At 36.4% G+C, this 16,631-nt stretch overlaps 2 protein-coding genes across 6 annotated transcripts in view; both read right to left on the bottom strand.

Annotated features, from left to right (window-relative positions):
• Window positions 1-11,645, bottom strand: part of TAGAP (T cell activation RhoGTPase activating protein) — a 181,082-nt gene extending 169,437 nt beyond the window's left edge. The window contains exon 1 of the mRNA XM_072409007.1: window positions 11,638-11,645. The gene's annotated coding sequence lies outside the window, so the exon portion shown is untranslated. The remainder of the gene's footprint in view (window positions 1-11,637) is intronic.
• PHACTR2 (phosphatase and actin regulator 2) overlaps window positions 1-16,631 on the bottom strand; it is a 125,465-nt gene that overhangs the window by 65,878 nt on the left and 42,956 nt on the right. Inside the window, exon 1 of one of the 5 annotated variants that reach the window (XM_072409011.1) lies at window positions 9,063-9,373. The exons of 3 other annotated variants lie outside the window; for them this stretch is intronic. In XM_072409011.1, the coding sequence (XP_072265112.1) occupies window positions 9,063-9,108 (46 nt within the window). In that variant the 5' untranslated portion in view covers window positions 9,109-9,373. Of the gene's footprint in view, window positions 1-5,716; window positions 5,831-9,062; window positions 9,374-16,631 lie in introns of those variants that run through there. One more of the 5 variants, XM_072409012.1, reaches the window with a different exon arrangement.

Raw genomic sequence — 16,631 nt, forward strand, 5'->3', positions numbered from 1 at the left:
TTAATTTTATTAAAAGTATTTTTTTTTTTTTTACATGATTGTGTGTTTCAAACATTTTTTATATTCATGATATCTACTAGAACCCTGTTCGGACATATTTCTGTAAGTTACAGGTCAACAAAAAAAAATTTCATGAAAAACTGTAATGCTTTTGGAACAGAAATCTAGACCTCAGTGTAACGCCCAGGTGGTTAAAGGTTGAACTTTACACATTATTATTTTCTAGCTGTCAGTTGTATTCCTCAGTAGTTATTGGAAGTCAGATGTGCGCACAAAAATATTAAAGGTGAGGATTACTGTTTAGGTCTATTCAGTTACTTTTACTGTAACATATCCATAATCAAGAAAAGAAGCCCTTCCCAGGCGCACACGTACACATTTATACACTGGTAATGAGCCATCCCGTTATCTATTTCTAAATAGTCAAATTAAAATAGTAATACAGGTGTTCAAAATAAATGTTTAATTTAAAAATATCAATCTTAAATTTTGCCTACTCATTAAACCTATAAGAATTTATTTAAGTTTACTGTGCTTGGCTACATTCACAAAGCATTCCAAAGATGGGAGCTTGTCGAGCAACAAGCCCCCCCACACCCCCCTCCCCACCCCGGGTTCTTCTTTTAATAAGCACTATGTCACAGTGAAAAAAAGCCCACTAAAAAAAAACAACATCAAGAGGCAATGTTCAGTGTAGAGGGGTGTGGACAAGTTACACCTGCACTCGCACCACCCAATTGGTCTGTGCAATTCTCCTTAAATTACCAATATGTAAGTTATTCCACTATTACAATACCTATAGTAAAGCACTGGTCGTGGTCCCTGAGAACTAGTTTTGGTCTAGCTAGGTCTTCCCCAAACTGGTACTGTAAGGAGCATGTGACCTGATTAGATTTAGGTATGACCTCATCAGAAAAAGAAAGGGACATGCAGTGTGGTTTTCAACACCTAAACTGGACACTACCGGTACTTTAACAGGTCTCAGACTGCTGCAAGCAAGAGATTGATTTGTTGAATAGTTATATCTAATGCAGCATTCTTCTCTTCCAATAAAGCATACATAAATAGCCTGCTGTTTGAGGGAAGCACAAGCTCAATCAAGGGGAAATCCTATTATTTCTCTTTGTATGGCAATCGTTTAAGCATTTGTGCTGTTGGCTGGACCAGAATATTTACAGTCGAAATAAAATCACACACACTTATACCTCTCCAGGCTTTAGCTTTCCCATCACCCCTGGAGCCCATGAGCATGTGCAACATTATCTACTAGCCTAGAATACTCCCTATATTCATGAAAGATTTGTTTTAATAAATTATTTTTATTCTTGAAGAAAAGAGGGAAATACTGATGCACCAATGTCAGATCTTTACAAATAGACCCCTAAAGTAAAGTAACAAGCCAGGTAACAACCCCCTCCCATCACCTATTTTTACTTTTCACTTTACCATGAAGGTAAATACATAGATAAGCATGGGAATTGAGAACAGCTATCTGATAACTCCTACAAGTCAGGATGTAAGGTTGTCTTGACTGTTGGACAATTTAATCAAAAGGTGCAAAGAACAAGAAAGGTAAGCGTGTTCAGCTTGAGGGAGGGGGGAGAGGCTTAGGGTTAAGTGACTTTTTAAAATTTGTCCTGCATAAACACCATAAACATTCAAATTGACTAACTGTTCTTACAAAGTTAAGGTAATGCAAATAACTTTATTTTAGCTTGCAAAAAAAATGTCTAAATCACAATGGAGATTTTGGTTTAAATTTGTGAAAAAAAGCATTGTTACTCATCCTGTACTGGATCAGGGTTTACAGTGTCAGGCAGTTATGTGAGCAATCCTACCCACTGACTTCAAATAAAGATTCAATTGCCCATACTTCAAAGTGACATTCTTTTTTAATAAAATAAACTGGTGGATAGGACATGAAAGCGGCTTCATGCAAATCAATCTTCCGTTATTGCCTTTTCACAAAGCGTTCTACTGAAACATCAGTGTAACAGAACTGGCTTTGTGAGAATATGAAAAAGGTTCATCTGCAGCATGATGAACATTCAAATGTCTTTATTACTGGACTGATATTGGTTTCATTTATTCATTTACATTACATTTATTATCTTACATTTTTCATCTCATTATGGTTATAAATCATTTACAGCTACCCAATAAACAGCCAAACCCTGTCACATTGTAAAAAATTAAGTGAGTCAGTTTAAATGATTTCAAAATTTGAAAAAATAAAAAACCAGTCCAGCAATGCCAAATAAACTAATTTTGATAACCTAAAATCTCACATAGCTTAAAATCCTTTTGCTACAATAAATATTTGAATTACTTTTTAGAAGATTGTAAACATCTCCTCAAGCAAGACAGGCAGTGAGATACTTTGCTTTAAAGCATGGACAGCCATAATAGTTATGTCTTGCTGTTCTCCTGATGACTCCTACATTTCCAAAACAGACACCAGACCTTCTACACTACTTTATGAGCATCCAAAATGTTCCTGTAAGCCGGAGGCCACAATCTAAACTTGGGCTAGTCTGAAGTACTTCTTTTTTAAAGATTTTTTTTCATAGCAAAATTATATTGAGAAACTCAATATATTAAAAAATATTGTAATTTGGGTATGCTGACATGTACATATAATTGACATGTCCAGATTAATAATAAAATGTGTTACTAATTTTCTCTAACTCTGACCAACATCATGTTTGAAACTCACTCAAGTCCTTCTCCTTTCCTTAAACTAAAAAAAGAAACAATTCTTCAGGCTGAACAACCTTCATAGAATAGTGACATTAAGCATATGATCCAACTGTGCAAGTTTAACTATCAAGCTGACCTCCAAAAAAATACTTTTTACTTAATTGTGGCTTGTATAGGGGAATGTACCTTCTGAATATAGCTTAATAGGAATACTCCAAACAATTTGTGAACAAAGTCAGGGTCTGTGACCTTCTCCTCTTACTATGTTCTATTCTATATAAGCATTGTGGACATACAGCGCTTTGCACCACAACTCACAGCAGTCCCATGCTACACATTATGTATTTTTCTATCCAGCAGCAGTATTTCAAGAAGTATCACACTTTTAAAAAGAAATCTGCTAGGAAAAGGGTCACAGATACACAGTCACAAGTCAAGCAGTCCCTGTGATTGTATGATAACGAAAAGTCATTGAAAGGGGCTATTATCGGGCATGGGGATTTTACAATTTGTGTTGTGATTAATGTTTATCTCTCTGTGAGTAATGGAAGGAAGACATTATTGCATGTACTGGAAGTTCTACAATATCAGCTGCTTAGCATAGGTGACTGGTCCTGATTGTTTTAGGAAAAATGTCTACCTAACTATTATTGTTGGTGAGACTTCTGCCTCTCCTACTTGGTGTGTACACCATCCTAACTCATTTCCTAGTCTGTGAGCTTATTTGTAAAAATAAATTGCAATTGGTTTACCTTTGTTTTACAAATACATTCTTAGTACAATTATTACATTGTTCTTATTATGTTGTAAAGTGACAGCTTCCATTGATCACACCCTACTTAAGAGACAACATACGTTCACAGACTGCTTTAGTAATTTTATAGGCATTTAAGAGGATAAAAGCAAATGAAACCACCCATCTACTTTTACAATACACTAAAATCTTCAATTGCAACAAATAGTATTATGTAGAGTATGAAGGCTCAGTTTGTTGAAAAAAAATACACACCACTCAACACAAAAAATAATAAAGTTTCCTCAATCAATACTAAAGAAGAATTACAAAGATTATTTCTAATTAGTGATTTATGTGAGATAAACAAAATTAAAGCAGAATAATGAAAGAGATACAAAATTTGTTTGTAGTATAAAAAAGGGTTAAATTTGCCTATCTTTTCTCTGGGGAGTCTGTGATATTGTAGACTCAGATGTGTGAGCCCTCCCCTGTAGAAAAAATCTCCTATAAGTGCATCTCAGCAGAAGGTACTTCCGCATAATGGATGCAATGAGGTCATAGCACAGCTGACTATGGCAACTGTAAAAAGACAAATTTAGCCACATCTATGGCAACATTTAACACTTTCTGGTTTACAAAATTCTACAGTCTATATAGCAGTTGATGAAATAAGGAGTAGTTACTTGTTATGTGACAAGATCAGATTGAAGGACATTTTTTATGTTCTGTGTTTGATAACACAATGTAGCCCAGATATTTTTTTCAGTCGAAAACAGATTTACAATGAACTACTACTACTACCATTACTACTACTACTACTAATTTTATACGTTTTTAAGACATAATGTCAGAAAATAGTTTCTAAAAAAACTTTTTGTTTGACATTTCTGTGCCCAATCATAATGGACATTAATTGGGAACCCGGAAGAGGAAAATAAGACAATGGAGGTGCCTGCAATAGAATGGGATAGGTGGGTGTAATTTAAAAAATGCGATAAGGTTTTTTTATTGCAGGAGAAACCTGTCCCTCCTTCGATATAGGAACCTGCCTGGCTGCAGGCTTTAGTTTCACTTCGGATGATACCAATTCAAATTCATTCTATTTACAACAAAGCAAATATTCCATAAACTATTTTACAAGTCTGCACAGTCCCTGAATAATATCTGCAGCGTCCTTCACACCTTGTCATGTCCCTACATAAAGAAAGGCCAGGTGGATTTGTTCACATAATACAGTCAAAGAAACACATGGAAGTCACCTTTAACCATCACTGATAAATACCCACTTTCTGGGAAATTCCTGTTGCCCATTTTAGTTAAATAATGCCCAGACTGTTTATCGTGCAAAAAGTCACACTTTATTGAATAAATAAATGTTTAAAAAAGGTTTTCATTTTTTTAAACTTAGTTTTTTAAAACTAGAATTGATTAAAAAAATACTTTTATTTTTAAAACATAGAAAGTCTTCAAAAGTGATCAAAAGGTCTGTTGGGCCCTTAGAAGGGTTCTCCTTCTTAATTTGGCCTTGTTACATTTGACTTGGACAAAGCTGCTCTAGCCAGCCAATATAAGCATACAGTATATCAACCAACGTAACTTAGTAGCTAATGTATATCCTTGTGATTATAAATAACATACAGCCAATCAACTTCCAGCTAATAACTGAAAATGACTTTGGTGGGTTTTTCTGACCTTTTGATCTCAAGCATGAATTCTTGCCCTCATAATTTACTTACTACTTTATCAGTCCATTCTTGTTTTTAAATTCACATCCCAATCACATAGTTTCAGGCTTACTCATTTCCCAGATGCTTGTCATTTAGGTAAATGTTCCTGGTGTCTAAATGGTTGGTAAGACTTGTCATTTGTTATATCATTTGTTATACTGTACGGCAAAGAATAAGAATCTCATAACAGCTGATCGCTGTCACATAGCTATGTGTGCAAACCCACACAGTGACAGAAATGTTCCCCCAACAAAGGAAAAAGGTCAAGCCATATGAAAAACCAAAACAAGCTACTCATTCAATAACATCCTGGTCACATACAATGAGGGCAGATAATTGTGCAGACACAATCCACAACCTGATGGCATTCTGTATGTGTGCTCTACTTGCCAGGCATATTTGTTTACCTGAATGAACTTTTATCAGAGGGAATAGCAGCAATAGCCCAGGTTTTCTAACCTGTTTTTATCTAACCCCTATAGTTGGCCACACACTAAAGCACAGGCGCACAACCAGGTAGACAATCAATATCTCTCAGACATGGATCACTTACCTGGCATAACCACTGTGAACCCATCAACCAGTCTGATCATGTATTCATTTAAATCAGCAGGTCGTGCTCCTAACAACCAATGGCCAGTGGGAGAGTCCCCAATAAAGGAGCATTTTTTTTCATTTTGTTATTCGTTTGATTTCTTAACTAAAGTATATCTGCAGACCTATTTTCTAGTGTTAAGGAAAGAACAAAAATGTGGAACCCTCAGTCAAGTTGCTATTGCTGTTTGTGATTACCCCTCTATCAGGAGTGAAATCTAACAAAAAATATGAGGAAATCCTCTTCCAGGAACAATTGTCTAAATGGAAATTCTTCTCTACCTTTATGCTGTGTCTCTAAGACAGGAAGTAATAAGTACACAAACAGCAGGGTTCCCAAAGATTTAAATCATTACATCAAGGGGTTCTCCCTGGGCAAGAAGGTTGATCTGATCTAAATCATATGTTTTATCAAACATAAGAAAACTGCATGAAACAATAAAATATTATGTTTGGTTACTTCAGGAAACCCTTCTCATAAATGTCTGACAATAGTTAAACAATCAAAGCGCACAGAAAAGCTTTATGTCTTTGCTATTTGTTTCAGTGCCAGAAGGCCACTTCCTTCCTTCTTATTTTGCAAAAAAAAAAAAAAACACATCAAAAGATAAGTATGCTGTCCTGCAACTAGAACAACTACTGAGAGTGATCACAGAAGCATAGCTGTGCTATATCAATGCCACAATCTATATTGAACAGGAAATCTGACAGTGGGTAGCACATTCTGATTAGTGGAAAGTTTATTGAGAGCATTTTACGCTGTGGAAAGGAAGTTTAGAGGCCTCTGCAATGTCTGACTGCAAAGGGGGAAAATGACAGCTGCACTGCCAGCACAGCCAGGGCTCACAATCAAAGTGCTGGAAATGAACATCTTTCAGTTCTTTTTGTCAGCAGACATCTGCAATTTATTACTGTTAGCAATGGGTGAGATAATGTATCTGCAATGGTGATACCCAGAACACACACAGCTTAATTACTTATCCAATAAAAAAGCCAAATCAGTTTAGTGCTAAATTGTCAAACATACAAAGGCCATCTTAAAATCCAGCAGTAGGGAAGGAATAAATGCCGTGTTCATTTTGGAAAATGAGCTCTGCACCCCTGGGCACAGAGGGACAAATGAAATGAAGAATGAGTACAAAGTACAGAGTACCTCTACAAGGGATTCTTTAATTTGTCTATGAATATCTTCAACCTAAAGCACTGACTGTCCATTCTACCCAGTTGGAGTTTTCCCTTAGGTCACTGAAAAATCCATTCACACTCTCTGCAGTTAACACAATCTGGTAGTATACGTGTTGAAGTTGGGCTATGAATCATCAGCAATAGAGTAAGATACAAGTACAGTTTTTATTAACACCTTTCACTCAGTATGTAGGAGTAAACTTCTTGCGATGTGGTTTCATAGGAATGTACATGTCAGTGTAGCCTTTCTCATACCTTATTTACATTAGCTAACCTCTAGCAGATTTAAGCAATCTGGAAACAAATCCCAGGATGCCATGGGTTTGATGTATTAAACTTCTCCAAGACTGGGAAAGATAGACTCTCATAAGTGAACCTGGGTGATTTAGCAAACCTGCAATAGATCTGGGTGAAGATTGAAAACATTTGCCTACTAATAGCAAATGACTTTTAGGAAATCCATTTCAGGTTTTTATTATCATCCAGGTTCTCCCTTTGACAGTCTATCTTCTCCGGTCCTCCAGTGCTTTAATCAAGCCAAATGTATCACCTTGAATTGCAGGTAACTGCACACCGCACCACTATTACCAAATAAAACATGTGCCCTGAGTTAGCCTGAATGTCAACAATTAAATACCAGTCCCACTATACTCCATTCTCTTTTCCATTAACACAGATAATACTTTGGCTGTTGTTGCAGCTATCTATCACAAAACACACAAGCAATAAAACAAAAAAAAACAATGGCAAATTATGCCCTAGACCTATTGACGACTCCAATTTTCACTATTTTCTCTGGAATGAGAATAAAACCATAAACTGTGCAGACAAGAGTAAATACATGAAAAAAAGGAATGACCTCCCATCACCTTCACATTTTATTATTTCCAGGCAGGAGGATGATTGGCAAATACAACTTCCCCCCTCCCAATCAAGACTCACAATACTATGTGTACAATAAGGTTAGAAGCCTACTTAAAAGAAAACAGAAGATGAGAACAGTGTGTGAAGATCGTCACAATGATATTTAAATAATGAAACCAGAAAAACAACCAGGTATTTTTTCTGATTCAATTTACTTAAAAGAGATCTAAACCCTATACCTAAAATCTCATGTTTAGTTTCAGGGGTTGTTTTCAAATTTTCCAAATTGGAAGCTTCTAATAAAATAGTCCTGCTATGAAGATCCCTATTTAGACTCCTCCTGTTCTAGGTAGATGACTTTTGGGTTGTCACATGTAGAAATGGTCAATAAGATACAGGAAATGTAACATTTATCCTTCTGCAGACCACACAGCTATGCCAACAGACACTGGCATGGCCACCATTGTCAGAAGCTGATTCTGAGTAATACCACGAACAAATGAATGTAGATAGAAAGTGGCAGGAAGAGGCTGGAGGAGATCACCAACAATAAAAAAGGGTACAAAAAATGAACACACCGCATATAATTGGGGAAAACCCTGGCATAATTGCTTATAACCAAGGATCTGGAAGAATCATAGTGAATGTCACATTGATTTTTTAGTTTTGGATAAAAAAGGGTTGGACTTTCATTTAAGGTTTTGATGCTATCTGTGTCCCCGCTGGTAGATTCGCCCCTTTATATGTCCTGGTGAGATGTCATCAGAACAATAGATAAAACCTCTGATGGGGACATGGGATAAAAGTTGTATACGCTTTGTTTAGATTTCCTGTTGTGTCTATAGGACAGGAAGCAAAGGGAATTATGCCTAGCAATACCTAATATCAGTTGTAACTCTTCACTGATCCATATAAAAGTATTAAAACTTTCTGTCTGGCACACACTTTAGCACATCATGAAATGATCATGTCCATAAAGCACATAGTGTCCTGTGTTCCTTTAATAACACGCAGATACATATTTCTGATTAGCCAGCACAGATCAATAAGGATGTTGGGTGACACAAAGCACTCCCAGCTGCACAGCCATCATTCTGTACACCGAGCTAACTTCCCCTTACTTTATAGCACAACTTGCTGTGCTGTAACTCCCCAGATGTTGGTGAACTACAAGTCGCAGCCAGCTGTAGTAGTGTTATGGCAGGTTATGGGTTTATCAGACAGAAGTGGCACATGGCTCCATGCCTGGTACTCACCGCTGCCCGCCTGCCCTGACAGAGTGGACACGGAGGTCTGGCCCATTGCTCGCTCTCCACAAGGGGCCCCTTTCTGCTACAGTCCACTTCTCCTCAGGCTCCCCTGGCCGTGCATTCCAAGCACAAATCATGGCATGGCTTCATTTCCTCCCGTGCTGTGCCGTCCCCTGTCCGCAGTACGATGTAGCCGGGCTGAATGCCTGTCATTCCTGGTGCAGATTAGTGCGGGTCAGAGGTCACACTCTCCCCTCCCTGTCTCCTCACATCTTCCCCTGGCTCTGCCCCTCACTTCTCATCCTCTGCTGCTGCCTCCCTCACACTGACATATCTTCTGCTTTGTTATTCTCACTTCTGCTCTCCTCCCCTTTTTCACTTGTACCATTTCCACCACAGCCCCCTATACTGTTCTACAAGTTGTGTGTCACCTTTACCTCATGTCTCCCTCCCCGCCTAGCTTACTTCCCTCACTTTTCTGCCTCAACAAAGACTGCTCTGTCAGCAAGAAAACAAGACTGCCAAGATGGGCTTGTTGATATGCTAATATTTTTGACACTCCAAAACCCTTATGTTGTTCAAGAACAAATGCATGAAATGCTTCTCAGGGAAATCTGTTGAGTATGTAAGTGACAGATGAAATGGGTAAATAAAGATTCCCACAGGTTTCTAGGATCCTAAGATCTCCATGCAGCGTACTGGTGGGACTCCTAGGGATGCCACCTGAGTGGTATTACCCAGCCAGGAGGAAAAAGATCACAAGGCCCGTATTTTATCCCCAGAAAACTTGGCATATCCAAAATGTGTATATTATTGTAAAGAAAGTAATATTCCCCAGTAGTAAAAATAAATACAAATGTTATCATCAGAACTATAAGAAACACCACCAGCTCTGCATTGTACATTTTCTATAATTTCTTGCAGCTCTAAACTTATTTTTGGGACTAAAAGGGAAAATCTTCCTAGTGTGGGCACAGTCAGTACGGGGATATATAACAATGCTTCCAAGAAGGTGGGTTAGGTAGCAGATACTCAGAAACACTGCCATAGCTTGTATTTCCTACACTGGTAAAACTGATGAAGCATGGAAAGCTGCGAAACATCTTCAGCATTACAAGAACAAGTCCATTTGAATGTGACTAACTACTACTAGATACTGCCTTAGCTTAGACACTGAGACCTAGCTGACAGCCATGCACATCAGTGTTTCTTGAACTTTTTGGGAACCTTTAAGATAAAACTTTCAGGTCTTTAGGGAAAACCTCCTATATTTACTATAATCACAGTACATTAGCATGGTAGTCAGTAGGTACTGGTAGGTGATAGTACGAGTGCCTGTTCATTGTTGTAATTTAAATCATTGGTGACATGACATGACTGACATACCCAAAACAAAAACTGATAAACTTCATATTTTGTGCTACGAAAATGACTATTGCAAGCTCTTGGAAAACATATCTCTCATTTATAAAATAGTAATTCAGAAAATTAATATTTTTATGATAAATGAGAAACTAACTTCTATTACATAAAATAGATATGATAAATTTCTAAAGATCTGGGACCCGTGGATAAACTATACTAAATTAAATATAGATACTTTTTTTATTTAATACAGTTTTATATATCTCCCCTGAAAGAATATTTTATTTTATTTTCCTCTTCTCTTTTACATTTCTTTTTTTGTCTCTTTCCTATAATTTATCTTTATTATATTATATGCATTTATTTTTCTTTTACGTTGTAACTTATATCATTTCATGTTACTTCATTTTTATTGTAACATTGTATCATTTTATTGTCATACCTTGCAACCTTGTAAAACTCAATAAAATTATTCTAAATGAGAGTTGGAATTTGTTCATTGGTCAGGTAACCCCTAGCATTCTCTGGGGAAACCCCGTTTGAGAATCACTGGTGTACAAAGTGCCTAATCATAGGAACACCCAGCTGAACCTTATGACTACATCGGCAACAATGTGAACTATTCAATCAAACATCAGATAGCCTATAGGGTTGGAAAAAGAAGTGTTCCATATTTTTTTTAAAAACTGTCCTTTATTGAACTTATGTGATGGTCCATTCCTTGCAGAGAATTTTCTGTGCAGTGAAAACTTTTTCCTTTAGTTTTGCATAAAGATAGAAAGGGACTTCCAGCCAGAGATCTACTAAATAGATTTACCCTCACTTCCTGCCATGGTGACAACAGTTTTCCCAGGCAGCCAAGGTTAAATCGCAAACTGCAACGCATAGAAAAAATGAAGATTTTAACTTGGTTTCTCTTTGGTAAATCTATTATCAGCATTTTTAGGCATATTTTTTATTCCTTTTTTTATGTATAGTTAAGATTTAAAGGAATTTCGTGCTCACAGATTTATTTGTCTAATTTACCTCCCCTCAATCACTGCATCTTGAATGACAGGACTATCTCAAAATGTAAAAATTGGGTGCACAAGTGCACCATAGCAATTTAAAGATAGGCACAGTGTTAGGAAACTTAACTACTAGAACCAAACCTATCAGAGATACAACTAGAAAATGACATAAAACCAGAGAGTGGTAGCAAAATGAGAAGTGAGAGCCAAGGACAAAGGGAAATGCGACACATACATAAAGTTTAGATGCAGCAACTATAAACATTTGGTTTCCTAGAAACAACATAAAGTTAAATACAGAATCATTTCTAGCAAGCAGTCAGCATGGTTTTTGGACCTTAAAGAAAAAGTAAGCATGAGATAACAGATGTCCTAAAAAATGTAAATGGGTCTCTTTTTAAAGGTTTCATGTGGACTTGTAAAATCACAAACTTGAAAGGATACAGGGAAAGGAAATTAATTTCACCTGAGCCAAATCATAGCAAAGAGGAGGGTCTGCAGATGGTGTGATTAGAAAGAGAAAAACAAGAAGAGGATGGAGAACCATGTGGCCCAATTTATTAAACCTCTTCAACACTGGAGAGATTAGACTATTATGGGAGAACCTTAGTAATCCAGCAAACCTGGAATAGATCTGGTCCAGGATGAAACATATTTGCCAACTAATAGCAAATTATTTTTAAGAAATCTTTTCAAGGTTTGCTGGATCACTTATTTTCTCCCATAATAGTCTAACCTCTCCAGTGAAAAGAAAGGGGAGCCCAGAATTGTGTAGAAGAATGACAGGGTCCTAAATATTCCATACTTCTTTTCCTAAAGCTTTTTTTTTTTTTTTATAAGGCTGTGCTGAAATAAAAAAAAAACACTTCTTAATAGAGATACCCAGGTTTCCTTACTGTTTTACTTATCCAAAGAAAGAAGTAAAGTACAGATGAAAAATATGAATGAGAGGAAAGCAGGGTAGATAAAGGAAAGAATAGAATGGAAGATAGTGAAGATAGCGATAATCACCCTGTATAAATATATAAACTGTCCATATAAAGAACTCTCTTCCCCATTTTTCACTTTAAGATCATTACAAAGAACAAGATTGCACTCTTTGTGTCTGGAGAAAAAGAAGTTTAAGCTCTGGATAAGGAAGGGATTCTTCACTGTAAGGTCTGTGAAAATGAGAAATAGGCTCCCTCAGGAAATAGTTTCAGAAACTACTATAGATTGATTAAAAAAAATGCTGGATGTTTTTCTAGAAGCACAGAATATAACTGGGTATTAAGATTTAATGTAAAGATAACAGAGACCGGGAATAGAGGGAATAGAAGAACAGGGGAGAAGGACAGAAGTTTATGGATGACCAATAAAGACCGGAGAGAAAGTAGAAAAGGACTGCTGAAAATAAGGGAGGAGATGGACAGATATAAAACAAGTGAATAGCTCCAATGAACAACTTTCAGGACTAAAGAAAAGGAGATTTTTTCCCCTAAAGAGCACAACTGAAGAGAATGGCCGAGGTTCGGCTGGAGAACACCTGGGATATATAAAGGTTTGTTAAGGGCAACCAATTATGAGCAAACAAGATTTGGAGAAAGAATGGGACAACATTTGTAGAAGGAAAAGGGAGCTTTGAAGCAGGGGTAGGCAGAAAGCAGGAACATGGTTTTTGTTATCATCAAGTTCATCTCAACATCCAAAAGAGGAGTCTGCAGCAATGACTGGAGTGAAAGGGGCTGTTGGGAACTTATCAATGTGGGCACATCTGGTTTGGTGGTCCCCCACTTGAAAGTGGAGCTGTCAAGGGACCCAGGTGGCTGACTTTTAAGTATATCTTTTATAACAAGAAATATATAACCAACAGGATCAGATAAAGTGGGGTTAAGGAGGTTTAATATTTGCCCAGATGCAGTATGGGCTTTAGTGTATATATATTGTTTCACCTTGATGTGAACAACAAATATGCATTGGATTTTTTCTGGATGTACCCCCAACAAAGTATATACAAATCCAAATAGTAAATGGTCTGCACTATTTTGTAATAATATTATATCTATGTAATAAACATTACAAAAAAACTGAGCTTCAGGTCAATGTATTTTCACCTGTTGCCCTTGAGTTTGCAGTCGTGGTGCAGTTCTTCCTCCAAAGGAGGAAAAGCAAGCACATGGTCAGAAGTTACTTATCACTTCCAAAGACTGCACTGCAACCCCAAGCAACTGTGTGAAAACCACTACACCCATGTCCACATAGCTAAAGAGCCAATATATCAACTTTAATACCAAAAAAAGAAACAAAAGCTCTTTGCTAATATTTAAAATACAGTGAATATCACTTTCTAATGTCAGCTCTTCATTAGAATTTGTGTGTGGTTTTATAGTAGGAGGCACAACATTCTCAGATACATAGATGGATATTTGATAGTATCTGTGCTTTCATGCTCATTGCTTCGGCAATTTCCTTGGACATCTAGTGCTCATAAATTATACACACAAATGACAAAGGAACTTTCTTACAGTGGATTGAATTTATGTTTGTTACAGCTTCTGTTGTAGGTGGCTAGCTCACTCCCTCTACTGGCCAGACATAAACTTGTACTGATTTGTACAGGGTTTAAAGTGACTTGCTTTGCTAAAAAATACCTTCCAATATTCTTTAGGATCCTGTTTTTCATTGAACCAAATGCCTGTCAAATATGGTCATATCAAACATTTAATTTAACTTAGTTTGCCATTTTATCCAACAATACATTTCTAATCAAAACATTTAGTTCCAATAGTACAATAGCACATAGACATTTAAATTATAAATCGTAATTTATTCATTCATGTTCCTATTAATGCTTTGTGTTATTGCGAGTGTCTCTGTGCAGAAACATGTGCATTATGACATGCGTTGGTGCACTATTCATTGCCTAATGGCAACCCAAATCCATCTTACCAGCACACTGTAGGGCAACACACAGCAATAAACTGCCGCATGTAGTTTTGTGCTGCTCTTAAACCATGCACTACATTTCTCTAATGTTGTGCATTGGGCTGTTTTTTCAAACAAATTGCAGCACACTGCCAGCTATAGTGAGTATGGGTTCTTATGAATAACTGGGTAACTGTATTACCACCTACATTTAAAAAAAAAATGCAGCTAGATTATCATATTCCCAACAATATATATTTTTAAACAAGTACAATAAGAAAACTATATCCAGAAAGTTACATTCATTTTTATTTCTCTGACTGATCCCTCACACTGTTCCAATAGTCTCTGACTATTAAAATAAAACCATTAGTAAGATAAATTCAAGTAAAGGGTGAAAATAGTAAACCAAGTATGATAACAAGTAAACAGTGAAACTGAGATAAAATCAAAACGTCAATGAAATATAATAGTCCAGCGTAATCCACTGCAGCCAGGTTTTCATAGACTATCAAACAGGATCCATAGTGACTGTAGAAGTATACTTCTTTGAGATTGTGCAGTGTAAGGTCCCTTTATTCTGAATCCTGTATTAGCAATCACATTTGAACCTCCAAGATAGACTTAAACCTGAATTGTGATTTGGAAAACATGGCTGGCATGTTCTATGCATGCTAAAGACAGCAGGTAGCATTTATTACATGTTCCAGCACCAAAAGCACTTTTTAAGGGACTTGGTAGACTGGTTCAAAACCTAAACATCTATTTGAAAAATCTGATTTACCAATCAGCTGCCCTCTTTATGAAAGTCAATGTTTCATTTTCAATCTTTGAAGGGAGTGTTCCTTAAACTATAACAATTTATATTTTTCCTAAATTTTAGAAGATGTTCCCTTTTCAAAACTGCTGTGGACAACAAATGGTTGTTTAAAAGAAATATCAATGAGCACTAAAGCACTAAAGAACAACAGTCACCACCCTTTTGTGGGCACATTAACCCAAATGTCACTAGGTATTAAAGTTAATTGTTTTCTAATGTTCTTTAAAGCTGCAAAGTCAGAAAGTTAAAGCATTTAATCATTATAAGCCAAATATACAAGGTGGTTTGCTAAAACACATATCATAGTTGTATAATTACAGTTTAATAAAGAACCTGGGCAAAAATATACTAAACAAGCGAACCACTCACCCCAGTAAGTGCAGCTAAATTTCTGCAAGTTCTTCCTTCTGGTAGGGTAAAACATACGCAGGCTCAGTCCATAATTTTAGTCTAGGGGTCTATTTAGCAGTTCACTGAAGAACAGGAGAAAGTGTTAGGGTGCAGGATTCTACTTAAAGGGAATTGTTTCAAACGTACTTGAAACTATTTTGGTATTATAAACTAAATAAAAGACTGGCACCTTGATACACTAACTGTGCAAAGAACAAAAGTTTATGTAAGTTGAACTGTTGTGTGGTGCTTGCTTTGGCAGCACATACACTAAAATTGGAACTGATGTGTGATTTACCCAGGGTAGAGGAATAGCAGAGAGGCAAGTGTTCCTGGAGGTTTATTAGACTTTGATAAAGCTAGTTAAAGCAGCAGCAGATAACTTCATGTTACAGTTTATAAAAGCCTCAGCTACAAATTATACTCCGCTGGACCTAATTTTTTTTTTTTTTTAACAATGCAAAGCTTATATTAAATTTGCATATGCAAGAGATTCTAAATAGCAATGGCCATAATATGATTTTAGAACTGAAATGAGAATGTTTCAAGTTTGTTCTACACAAACACACTGCAAAATATATTCCCATGGACAATAAGTTTAGGAGGCTAAAATTGTGGCACACAGCTAATTGTAAAAAAGCTATAAATAATAAGATAAGTACATTATAAAAATATAAAAATGAAATTACCTTCATCATTTGAAAATTTAAACACTTCAAAATGAAAGAGATTCAAAAAGAAATGAAGGCAAACTCCAAAAAATGTTTTAAATATATTTTTTGCAAAAAGATCTGAGCTTGTAGGCCCCTTAAAGGCTGTCCCTGGGTTGGTAACTTGGAATAAAGAAAAGGTCAATTTACTAAACACTTTTTTTAGCTCTGTGTATGCAAAGGAAAATGGAACTCCAAATTGCAAATAGCAATGTCACAACCTTAAACGAACCACAAGGTCCCAAAATTGATACGATTGAGAAACAGTTGGGCTAAATTTAGGGTAATGAAACACCGGGACCTAACCATGTGTCTTCAAAGAGTTGTGCTCTGTATTTTAAAAGCCATTGTTTCTAACTTTTAGAGATTATTTATC

This window comes from Pyxicephalus adspersus, chromosome 4 (genome assembly GCF_032062135.1).
Source record: "Pyxicephalus adspersus chromosome 4, UCB_Pads_2.0, whole genome shotgun sequence".
NCBI lineage: Eukaryota > Metazoa > Chordata > Amphibia > Anura > Pyxicephalidae > Pyxicephalus > Pyxicephalus adspersus.